The sequence below is a fragment of the Ammodytes marinus genome (assembly GCF_949987685.1).
Source record: "Ammodytes marinus genome assembly, chromosome: 17".
In the NCBI taxonomy this organism is placed as follows: domain Eukaryota; kingdom Metazoa; phylum Chordata; class Actinopteri; order Uranoscopiformes; family Ammodytidae; genus Ammodytes; species Ammodytes marinus.
Window position 1 is genome coordinate 13328912 of NC_137221.1, and position 12446 is coordinate 13341357.

Below are 12446 nucleotides of genomic sequence, written 5' to 3' on the forward strand. Positions count from 1 at the left end.
GCACAAATGTTTACACTCACATGTGTTTACATTGCAGTCATTAATCCACAAACATATCATTTACATTTGTATGTTTGACGTGTTTCCGAAAAGTTTTCTAAGGTTCTTTTTATTTTTGAATTTGTACAAAACTTGTGTGTTTTTGCTTTTTCTTCCCGTAGTGAATATCTTGAAGTTCATCAAACAGAGCTGGACAAACTCATGTCTCTGATGAAGGACATGAAGAGGAACTCTCGCCTGGTGAGAAGCTATGCATCAGTTTACATTCCAGCAGCAGTTTAGTCCAGCCTCACACACAGCTAAAAGGAATGGGTGTGATTTTTTTTCCGGAAATCGGCTCATTTGCTTCCGTGCCAAGAGCTGCCTGGATGAGAGCTGATCATCTGCTGACTAAGAGTGGAACATTGAGCTTACATGCATGAGAGTTGGTGTAGATCGTTTCATCTTAGTCTATGCAAGAAAGCGAATGAGAATCTTTCCCAAAATGTGTAAGCGTTCGTTTAATAGCGGCAGGAACAACAGTTTTGTCAGCTGCCGTCACTTTTCTGGTATCTCTTTTCAATTTTAATATATCACTTGCAATAATATTAATATTACAGCAACTTAAGCATTGCAGATTAACAAATGGTTAACATATTTTGATGTGTTACACAGGCACACACATATTGTACACATATAGAGTCAAGGTTGCCAGGAAATGGTGTTTAATAAGATCTTTCTTTGATGCCAGACAACCGCAGTCTGCCATGCATTACTTGAGCAGCCTCAGCTGTGCTTGTTCTGCTGTACTGTACTAACTGTGCAAGTGTGTGTGTGTGTGTGTGTGTGTGTGTTTTCTTTATTCCAGGGAGTGCTCTACGATCTTGACAAGGTGAGTTGTTGGAGAGGAGTGTGTAACAGTCTTTGATGTGAGACGGGAGTTGAGGGAGGGAGGAAAAACAGCTATGAAGGCAGAAGGATAGGGAGGAATGGGAGTGGAAGAGTGAGGGGCTGAAGGAATTTAGGAGAATGCCTATGCAGGAGAAAGCTTGAAAGTGAGAGAAATGTGTGACAAGAGAACAGAGGGCTTGATAGGGATTATCTGTGAAATACTGTCATATAAAAACAACACATACCATTTATCACAACATTTAATGATCACAAATGTCACTTTACTTGACACGTAAGCTCAGGCTTGCAAACTGGGCGTCATTAGTAGTTTTTTCTTTTGTTTTTCTTTTGTAGTATGGACATGCACATCATTATGTTTACCATATGTAGCCAATGTTCTCACGGGCACTTGTAAATTCTTGTGCTGTGTCTGTCTTGCCTCTGCAGCAAATCAAAACCATCGAGAGGTACATGAGACGTCTGGAGTTTCACATGAGCCAGGTAAGAGCTGATGTGCTCCTCTTGAAGACGAATTGTTTTAAATGTTCTGTTCTGAGGCTTAAGTCTGATGTGTTTTCTACATTTCTGTGCTACTACACCTGGCATCCTTTAAATGGTGTTGGGGATTTAACATCTCAATACCACCTTCCACTTCTCGCCTCTCTACATCTGTAACATTCATACACACACACACACACACACACACACACACACACACACACAGTTGCTCAGAAAACCACAATGCCATTTCAACTTCTTTTAGGCAAAAGCAAAAAAAAAAAAAAAAAACTTTACCAAATACGGGCCTATGCTTTATTAGAGAGAGTTGGATGACAAGATCAATACCTCTAACGTGTCTGTCCATTATTCATGAGGCTACAGCCAGCTAAGCATGATTTAGCAAGGGTGGAGACGGTGGGTCAGAGGCCCGAATGTAACAGAATCCACCTCCAAAGCTATTTAACTTGATACGTACAAAAACTGCAGTGTAAAGACTTAATTCTTGGCCATGCAGCACGCCAGGCTTAGCTTAGCTTACACAATAACAACAGGGAACAGATAACTGTGGCTATCTGCCAATGTTACCTCTAAAGCATTGTTTTTTTTATGCGTATTAGACTTGAAAGCTAGGCTAGCTATTGCCCCTGATCTCCAGTCTGTATATGCTAACCAGCTGCTGGCTGTAGCCTACCTTCATATGGCATCAATTTAACTTATGGAACTTGCAGCAAGAAGCCAAAATGGGTACTGTGACAGTTTTTTGTTGTTGTTTATTTCAACTTATTGCTTTGATAGAATGGTGGTACTAATTTGCCACCTGAGTTTCCACACACTTTATGCTTGTTTCATGTTGTGTTTTTGGTTGACGTGTACATAGTTTGGATTTTTTGCTGGCAGGTTGTGGTGGTACGCCTGCTCCCGTCTGTTTCATGAGTTGATGTATTAGTGAGGTCTCCAGCTGTTTTTAATGCCAAGTAGGGAGATTTATTTTTTTCTTTTCCTATGTTCTCCTTTGTTGCCAGTTGGGGATATTAATCCCCCTGCAAGGTAGCAGACTTTATTTTTTCTTCCACTAGGCTTTCTGTAAACCCTGTAGTGGTCTCCCTCGCTGTGCGTCAAATCAAACGTGACAGCAGGCGATCAAAGCGCACACACCCCGAACAACAGCGCAGTACCAAAGGTAACCATAGTTACCCGAGGACAAAGCTTTTGAAGTCCTGAGGAGCCTTCTCTAGGGTGACCTTAACCCTTTATGTTCACATACATACATGGCAGACTCACCTTTTTAGATGTCTTGTAAGCAAACACGTGTACAGAACAATACGACTGGAGACAAAGAGACACTTGTGAAGGGTTGAACACTGAATCTGGGTCAGGGCAGTTAGTAGGCTGCAGTGAGGAACGATTGATAAAGTCCATTTAAAGATAGAAAATGGATGGGGGGAACATGGAAAAAAAAACCTGATGAGATTAATTTGGGGAAAATAATAGTTGAGCTTGTCTCAGAAACTGAGGAAAGGTATCTATACCTGCTTACTTCCCTTCAATTTAGGTTGCAAAGAAGATGATAAAAGAAGATATTTGAAAGCTTGTTCAGTCTTGTGAGGTCGTCAGAAGCTGCAGTTCAAACCGACACGCACTCTCACACCTTTTGTACTTAACATCCAACGCGACGCTCTTCTACTCTTTCAAGTTCCGTGCAAAAAATAGATATGAATGCACTAGTAAATATTTGAAAGAGTTACTGATTTTATCTTGTCGGGCAGGTAAAAAGCAGGTTATCAGCTGGAGATCACCTGTTATATAAATTCTCAAACATTTTGAATTGAGAATTGACGGTTTCTACTTTTTTCCCCAGTGTGTCTATGCAACAAACGCTATTTGTGCTATTTTGTGACTGCAAGATGTAGTCCTGTAGTGTTGCACAAGAAAATTATTTTCATAGGGCTTGTAGAAACATTTCAATAACGTCTTCTTTTTTACTAATGTTATTCATGTGAAGTGAATTGTAAAGTACTAATAGGAAATGCAAGCTGGATTTATGACCTCTTTTTATATACAGTCAATGATTAAAACTAATGCCAATGCCAAATATATGTGCATAACTTGATGCCCCCGTCGGCCCCAAAACACACACACAAACACACACACAAATGCACACACTCACAGGAATGGTCCATTTTCCATACCTCCGCATCAGCAGATAGCCATTGAGTGAGATCAATTGTTGAGTGTTCAGCTAAGAGAAAGAATCAGCCAATCACAAAAGCATCGGGTCAGGAAATTAAATGACACACACGCACTGAGAGAGAGAGAGAGAGAGAGAGCTGCCTCAGCCTTTATATAAGGAAGGGGCTCTAGTTGTGAACTGATGCAGAGTTGGTTTACAGTAGGTTGATAACTGGTCTTTGAAAGAGCTCTGATACTGTGTGTGTTGATTAGAGAGACAAGCACATTTGTGTTGTACAATTGGTTAACAATTCGAGCAAAATAAATCTTAACGATCTATATCAAGATTGTTTTTACGTCATGTGTTATATCCGCTATCGTTGTTGGTTTTGTTAGAGTCTCAAACTATTGGTTTCCATGTGTACATTATGTATTGTTGTCAAGCCAATACCAATTGTAGTAGCCAAGACACGCTTACAAGCTGTAGGGCGGGGCTAAACGGGAAGTACATGGAGGAGGAGACCATCACTTTTTTATATTGTACCATCAGGCAAAGTGATGATGAGTACTTCAACTGCTGTCTCTGATTAGTAACTCCTTTGTGCAGGACACATTCAGGACCTGACATGAATGTGTTTCAATGAGCGTTCCATGATCAGCCAGGGAGTATTTAGTCTATTTCATGTGTACAAGAGGAAAAGCAGCACATGATTTGTTTTACCTCACCTAAGAACAGAACGCTAAAAAAAAAACTTCAGTCATATATTCAGCAGCTGTGAGCTACAGGGGGTATGTACATATTTGTCAGCATTAGTGCTCAGGCACAGGCGTGTCTCTTTGTGCAGGACAGCTGCCGCGAGGGATGACTTAACAATCATCAATCAGCAAGTTGTTAGTATGTATTCGAGTGTTTGTGAGTCACATCAGCCCAGTCTTTTGTTCGTGATTGTGCTGCTGGCTGTCTGCAGATGTCCGAGCTGTAATTGGCTCCATGAAGGAAGCAGGTGGTCCAATACAACCTCTATGATGTCCTGCATGAGATAAGGCCGTGTGCGTGTGTGCGTGTGTGCGTGTGTGTGTGTGTGTGTGTGTGTGTGTGTGTGTGTGTGTGTGTGTGTGTGTGTGTGTGTGTGTGTGTGTGTGTGTGTGTGTGTGTGTGTGTGTGTGTGTGTGTGTGTGTGTGTGTGTGTGTGTGTGTGTGTGTGTGTGTGTGTGTGTGTGTGTGTGTGTGTGTGTGTGTGTGTGTGTGTGTGTGTGTGTGTGTGTGTGTGTGTGAGTGAATAAAGAGATGAGTGACAGAGATTGAAGGTGAGAAGAGCTGATGCCAGACGCCTCCTGTTCCCAAGGGAGGGAGAGAAAATTGTGTTTGTGTGTGTTAACTAAGTGCCCAACTCCATCCAGGATGATTGTGAATACTTAGCATGTGATTATTTTATAATATTGGGCCTTTTTGCATTCCCCTCTTTCCCTTTAATGCTAATGCTACCAACACACACACACACTCACACTTCCCCAGAGAGGAGCTTGTGTGTTTGATGCTGTCTGATGTGCTGGCCCGCCTGTTTTAATCTGCTTATAATCACTTTCCCCCCTGGCAGAAAGTGTGTGTGTGTGCGCTTATATCCTGGATCATTGCCATATCTTAAGAGGATTCTCGCATACCCTGAATATTATGCTTCTGTTTAAAATCCTGGTGGTTAAATTCAGATATACAGTGGATACAGAGACAATCCTTTAAAACTCCCAGTCATACTTAAATAAGATAAGCTTGCGAGGGACTTAAAAAAATATAAAAATTAAGAGCTATAATGGATATTTCTCCCATAATAAATATGAACACATTATTATGCTCTGGGTTATTACCCTGGCCATAATTGATTCTCCAACGGTTTTTCATAATCCTCCACTGGGTCTCTGAGCCGTGCAGCTGTGATTAATACGTGGTCTCTGTGTCCAACATAAGACTACATTTTTTAATAAATTTACAGCTCTTAACATCTGGTCCAAGTTAATTAAGACGGTTCAGGTGTTTGCTTATTTTAATGGGATGAATGAAGTCAGTCAGGTTTGATTTTTGTATTGTAAACACACTGGTGCCATATGCCAGTGTTGTTATTGTTTAAGAAAAATTGGGACCAACATTTTTTTTTATCATTTTGTTGTTTGTCACTAACAATAATTTTTTTATCTGCTTTTATTTTTCCTTTGCTGAAATATCCAAACAAAGCAAAAATGTTTTCATCTGACACCTTTACACTACTTGTTTGTCCAAACAAAGAGGAGTCAAAAACCACAATACAAAGTCACAATACTCAGTTTGTTATCATGGAAAACTAAGAAAACGTATGTTGACATTTACTACTAGTACTTTCCCCTCCTATTACATGACCGAAAACTTTAACTGATTGATTTTAAATTATTCTTAAAATAGATCAGTTTTTCTGTTTTTTTTTTCTAATTTAAATACATAAATGAGATGTGTGCCAGACATACACCATATACCTGTGTATGTGTGTTGATGTGTGTATCGAAAGGGCTTTATGAGCTATAAAAGTATAAAATGAGCTATAAAGGCCATTAGCCAACAATATCTTGTGTTTTCTTTTCTGCTCAGTAGTGTTTGCCAGTGTTTTATTTTTCATGACACATTTTATCCTTTTGCCAGTGTTGAGGTTTCTGTCTTTTTCTTTGTTTGTGTTCCTTCTCTTTCTGGGCTGAAATGTGCCCGAGGCGCAGCAATATGCTGATGGCGTCCTCTGGAGTGGAGCTTGGCTGACCTTCAAAAGGACTTTCCCTTGAAGGCAGCAAGAGGCTTTTGTATTTGGGGACAACAAATGTCTCAATTAGCTGATAATGATATGATTGTGGATTGCTAGAGAAGAATGATGGCTATTCATCAGGCCCAGTTTGGTGAAGGGGGCGTAATTTTTTTCCAAAAGAATAACTCACTGTAGTTTCATTTCATATGTGGGCACAATATAGTAGTATTTCTTGACTCAATTGGTGCAAAAGGTCACTTGGATGAACGTGTGTTCTCTTGACTTAGGCTCAGCTTGGTTCTCAACCAAAAATGGGCTCCACTGCCAATGTTTGACCTTGTCCTTTCGTAATACAAACGGCTTTCAAAGCTGTCGATCGCTGGATCTGAACCATCGCCACGCCAATCGGAGAACTGAGAAGAATAACAGTTGTGGTTGGAGTTGTATTTTATAGCTGGCTCAGCTGCTGCAGCCCCGCCACATACACCACATACCACAGACAGACAGACGGGGCTGGGTCCCAGTCGTGGGGTGGGGGAGTTGAGGGGGGCCGGTTGGTTTAAGGTGGAGTTGTTGGGATTGGAATGGGTGCTTTTTAATGTCATTTTGCCAAGAAAAGTCATTGTAACATTGCCAGGCTACGTGTCCGATTCTCTGACACACACACACACACACACACACACACACACAGACAGACACAGACGGAGACACACAAAAGCCAACCCACCACCAACAACATGCTCTCTCTATACTATACATGTAAACATGTTCACTTACTCGGTCACAGAGTCTCCTCTCATAAATGTGCCTGAGAGTGAAAGTCTCAGACACAAAGATACACACAAACAAACACCCAGGGAAACGGTCAGGACGCCCGCAGCCAGAATGGCCCATTTTCTCCCTAATGAGCGCCATAAAGAGTGCGATGCATCAATATTTCAAGACCCTCGTCAGGCAGACTGCAATACTTTCCTTTGATGAGGCTCAGCAGAGGTGTTTTGTTGTTTTGTCCCAGCTGCCACTTCGATCATGAGAATTCAGGAAAACATCAAATGAGACACTGAAAAACCCTTGACTGCTGGTACATGTAGTTTGAGTGACTCTGCAAAAGTGCATTTTTGTTTACGTCATATAAGGACAGTTGATGGACTTTTCCTTTTGATTTGGGGGGATTATAATATTAACTACATTTTGTTTTATAATAATATGTGCATGATTTTTCTTCCAGCGTTTTTGAAAGGATAACATCTGGTTTTGCATGACATTTCTCAGATTTTGAAACATTCATGTTTCACACATGCAGGACGAACTATTGTATTTTTGCTGATCCCCTGAAGTTTATTCTTCGGTTTATAATCAAATACCTGCAAAACTAATAACATTACCATCAGCTGCACTTGCCGATGTTGAACATGGTAAACATTTGCTTAGCATTCACATTTTATCTTTGCCCATTGTGTTGATGAGCAACTAGCAAGGCTAATGAATTGTATTTCACTTTGATACACTCTAAAACCAATTTTGCAATAAATACATTGCTTTATTTATATATAGCACTTTCCTGGACATAGTCGTTAAGGGTTTTACTGTAAAATATCAGAGAGGAACAATAAGATACAATTTTACCACAGCTTTTTAGATCGGAAATTCAAAGACCCAACTCTGCTAACATCATGAAATATGAATAGACAATGTAACCTTCAGACAAAAACATCAGAGGATCCATTTCACTCAGCAGAAGCCATTATGTGTAGAGTGGTTGTTGTTCAGGCCATTATCTTGTAACTAAATATATCATGAGATGAAATGTGTCCGCATCTCCACAGCATCTTAGGTTAAAAATAACTGAAAATGCTAAAATAAAGAAATGAGATTACCAGAGAAAAATACAGGAATAACAAAATTAAAAGACCCTTTTTTTAAACCAGGAAAGTAATTTAAAAGACTTTTCCACATAAGTAACTGTAGGAGCTACATCATCCTCATCCTCATCATTTCTTAAACTCCCAACATTACAGTGAGGCAGCAGGATGTTGATGGTGCTGTTCCCTCTCCCTGAGGGGTTGGGTTGGATCAGGGCTCTACTGCTGCAAAACCAAAGTGGACCAGACGTCTCTAAATGAGCTCTCAACGCCGTCTGTTGTTCCCCCTGCTTTGGGCGTGTCCCACTGGGAGTTGCTCATCATGGGCACGGCGTAGGCATCTGCAATCGGAGGCTACAGTAACACTGATACAGACCAGCTGTATCTGCTCAGTTTAGGACACATTTTCTCTATCGCTCTGTTGTTACTCTTTACTTTTATTGCCCCATCAATGCTTCCATGGCCTCTACCTTTGCTGTCTTTTTTCTTTTCTTTTTTGGAAAATATATAGAATATTTTCGAACATTTCATTTTCAACAATGGCTATACTTCTTGCTCGTTGAAGATCTGCTAATAAAAGTTACTGAATGCGGCACAGGCCCAAAGCTGTGTCGGGGCATCCTTGAATGAATCCCAATGAGATGTGTACAGTATCAAGAATAATTTAGATGGCTGTCGGAAGGTTTGTTGAGGAGTTTTTGCTTCCTTCCAAGGGATGTTTTGATGTAACGAATTGAGGGTTTTCAAGCTTCAAAAGACTTGCTTTGTTGCATTTGCAGTTTTTTCTCATGGAACATTTATTAAAAATGTGTTTGTTTGTGTGTGTTCAGATAGACGAGCTGTACGAGGCCTTTTGCATCCAGTACCGTCTGAGGGAAGGTGCCAGCCGGATGAAGCAGGCCTTCTGTTCCTCTCCCTCCACTAAAGGCACCAAGGAGAGCATCGCAGAGGTCAACCGCCGATACAAGGAATACACTGAGGTACTGTGAAGGATTGTTTTCATTGCACGGGGAATAATAGCAATAATTTACAGATTCTTCATGATTACCTTATCAGAATTATTTATAGCAAAGCTAGTTGAGTAATGGAGTCTAGGGGCGACACAATCTTATACATTTTCAGGAGAGAGGAACTAATTACAGGTCAATTGCCATGGTTTACCATTATGTAACACAGGTATAGATTACTGCCTCTGCTGTCATTTTGTCAACACCGCGTGTCTAGTCAGTAACTCACAGAATTATCCTATCTCAGACACACACACACACACACACACACACACACACACACACACACACACACACACACACACACACACACACACACACACACACACACACACACACACACACACACACCTGTCCTCAGGGCTTATGTCAGTCATCCCGTCCCCTCCGCAGTGTAGCTCTGATTGGCTTTGTCAAAATCTCTCGAGATAACATGATTGCTATTGTTGTTCTAGCCTGGTGGTGACAAAAGATGTGTTTATGCGAAGAGTCTTATCTCTCCTCTCCAGAATATGAGCACGTTCGAGAGCGAGCTGGAGAACCTGCTTGGGGAGTTTCACATCAGAATGAAAGGTATATAGTATACCCATTCCTATCCCTACAGTATAATGTTTTCTGAAATAAGAGGTATTAATTCACTTATATTTACAATACATTTCTTTGTGATTAGAGGACAGTTAATCCTCATACAGATTCACTACACAGTCCTTCCTATGGAGCAATTCCACACCCTCCCAATAACAAGAAAAGTGTCCATTAAAAGCCATATGTACTGTATTTGGGCACTACAGTACATATGGCTTTGTTTTTAGTCACCTCAAAACAATTGAGGTTGTTTGGTTTGGCCCCATGCATCCTGTCCAAATGTTCTCAGAAAATCAATTTCCTCCCTCCAACAGGTTTGGCGGGCTTTGCTAGGCTATGCCCTGGAGACCAGTATGAGGCAAGTAAAAAAAGACATTAGGAAATTTTAAAAACTTTTTGTTGATATCCATGTGTGTACTTTTTTGCAGAACTGTTTAGTTAAGAGTTAGGACAGGGAAATTGATACTTTTAGTTCAACAAAGAAAGTCTCAGTTTGGTCGTTTCCAGTAGAATTAAATGGTGATTTTTATTTATTTAAATTTTTGGGTGTATGTTAGAAGCAAAGGTTTGTCCTTTCTCTGGCTTTAAGTTTACTTATTTCTTTTTGTACTCTCCTTTTAGATCTTCATGCGGTATGGTCGCCAGAGGTGGAAGTTGAAGGGACGCATTGAGGTGAACTCCAGACAGAGTTGGGATGGGGACGAGATGGTCTTCCAGCCTCTCATTGCTGACCTCATCAACATCAAGGTACTGCAAATAAAAAAAATTGTATATTACTACAGCTGGTTGAAGAAAAAACTATTCGTAAAACAATCAACCTCAACTTATTTCTTTGGTGCCTATTCCCGATCAGGTGACTGAGCTGAAGGGCCTGGCTACTCACATGCTAGTCGGCAGCGTGATCTGTGAGACCAAGGAGCTGTTCACTGCCATGCCTCAGGTGGTGGCTGTGGACGTCAACGATCTGGGGACCATCAAACTCAACCTGGAGGTCACGTGGTAGTAAGTTAACTGTAATATGTATACAAAGAGGGGTCCGTTTTCATGAAGGTCATTGTCTATTTAGAAGTTGGTTACTTTTAATCCTCGAGGGGGAAACTGGGGTATCGCTTGACTCTATGGAAAAAAAAAAACATTCAAGGTTGGATATTGTTCATAGAAAATCAGGCATGTTAACAGTGACTTTATAAAGCTAGTTGGATTTCTGCATAGTCAGTATTTCAATTACTGGCCATATGTAAAGTTGCCAGTGCACATCTACGGTAACCCTCATTAGTATTGCATCTTTAAATTCTGTCTACATAATTTATGGTGTTCTGCCATCTGGTGGGCAAAATGAGTCATTACAAGTTATCAAAGTTAAAGGTACCGTGTGTTATATCAGAATATTTACTGGCATCAAGTGGTGAAAGTTATAGATTGCAACGTTCTCTTGGCAACCCCTCCCTTTTGAATGATTACAGAAGCTACTGTGGTCTTCAAGGACTTCAAGTCTTTCCACAATATTAAGTGATGAGGAGAAGATGTTTTTATTTATTTTATTCTAAAGTACTTCTTCTTTGTCTTCCAACGGGTGTATTTTCCCAGGACACACACTATGAAAAACACATATCCCTGTTAAGTTTGTCCTTTCTGTGCTTCTGTAGAAACATGTAGAAACGGTGCAACATGGCGGCCTCCATGTAGGGTGACCCGCTCCTGTATAGATATTAAAGGTTCATTCTAAGGAAATAAAAGAAACAACAACTTTTATTTTCAAGCGAGCATAGAATGCACTAATTAAAACATACTTATGAATATTATATTCCATTTCTACCGAGAAATGCCAATAAATTCTACACAATGCAACTTTAATCAAAGTTAATAAATCTTCCTCTGTGACTTAACCAAATTGAGAAATCCTTATACAGTTAATGTAGGTACTAGGCATGAGTAAATCACCCTGAGCGATTACAATACGTGTCTTATCATTATTTCCCTCCCTGTCCAGCCCCTTCGATGTGGAGGACCTGACTCTGTCGTCTGGCAACGTGAGCAAAGCCGCTGCGCTCCAGAGACGAGTGTCGGTCTACAGCCAGGGCACGCCGGAGACTCCCACCTTCCAGGACACCTCCTTTTTTGTGAGTCCCACACACAGGCCTCCTTTAGCCTCACTGCTGTGGCGGGAAACAGTAGTTAGTTATTGTAGTTTGTAGAACCCGAATCAATGTATATCATCATCTAGGGCAGAAAAGAACATCTGAACTTGTTGTTTTTATGGCTTATATAACTGGATGACATTTTGGCTTTTAATGCTTTCTTAGTCTCTGCACACTAACTGTCTGCACCCTACTATATGGATATCTTATCGTGCCACACAAGTTTTCTGTTGATGCATCATGTTTATGTCAGCAGCGACGCTAGTGCTACTCTTAAACTAACCCTCACCCATGTAACCTGCTATCCTCCTCTCCCCTTGCATCTCCACATAAAAAAACCATTACCCACACTCTTACTCGCCTGCCCTCGCTCGAACACCCGGCACATTGTCCTATTTGCCTGCGTGCATTATGTAAAGAAGTGGCGGCCATCCCCCGTGGAGCACCACCGCCTCTCCTTCCTGCACATGCTCCGAGAAACCCTGCTAGAGAAGCTAAGGCGCAGTCGCTCGTTTGGTGACCTGGCCTCACTCCGGCCAAGGCCCAAATCCAGTC

The 12446-nt window shown here is 41.0% G+C and overlaps 1 protein-coding gene across 1 annotated transcript in view; it reads left to right on the top strand.

Annotated features, from left to right (window-relative positions):
* ripor2 (RHO family interacting cell polarization regulator 2) overlaps positions 1–12446 on the top strand; it is a 40880-nt gene that overhangs the window by 20736 nt on the left and 7698 nt on the right. Inside the window, exons 4-12 of the mRNA XM_080045458.1 lie at positions 162–240; positions 848–871; positions 1318–1371; positions 8992–9141; positions 9678–9741; positions 10068–10111; positions 10375–10500; positions 10607–10755; positions 11744–11873. Coding sequence (XP_079901584.1) covers positions 162–240; positions 848–871; positions 1318–1371; positions 8992–9141; positions 9678–9741; positions 10068–10111; positions 10375–10500; positions 10607–10755; positions 11744–11873 — 820 coding nt within the window. The remainder of the gene's footprint in view (positions 1–161; positions 241–847; positions 872–1317; positions 1372–8991; positions 9142–9677; positions 9742–10067; positions 10112–10374; positions 10501–10606; positions 10756–11743; positions 11874–12446) is intronic.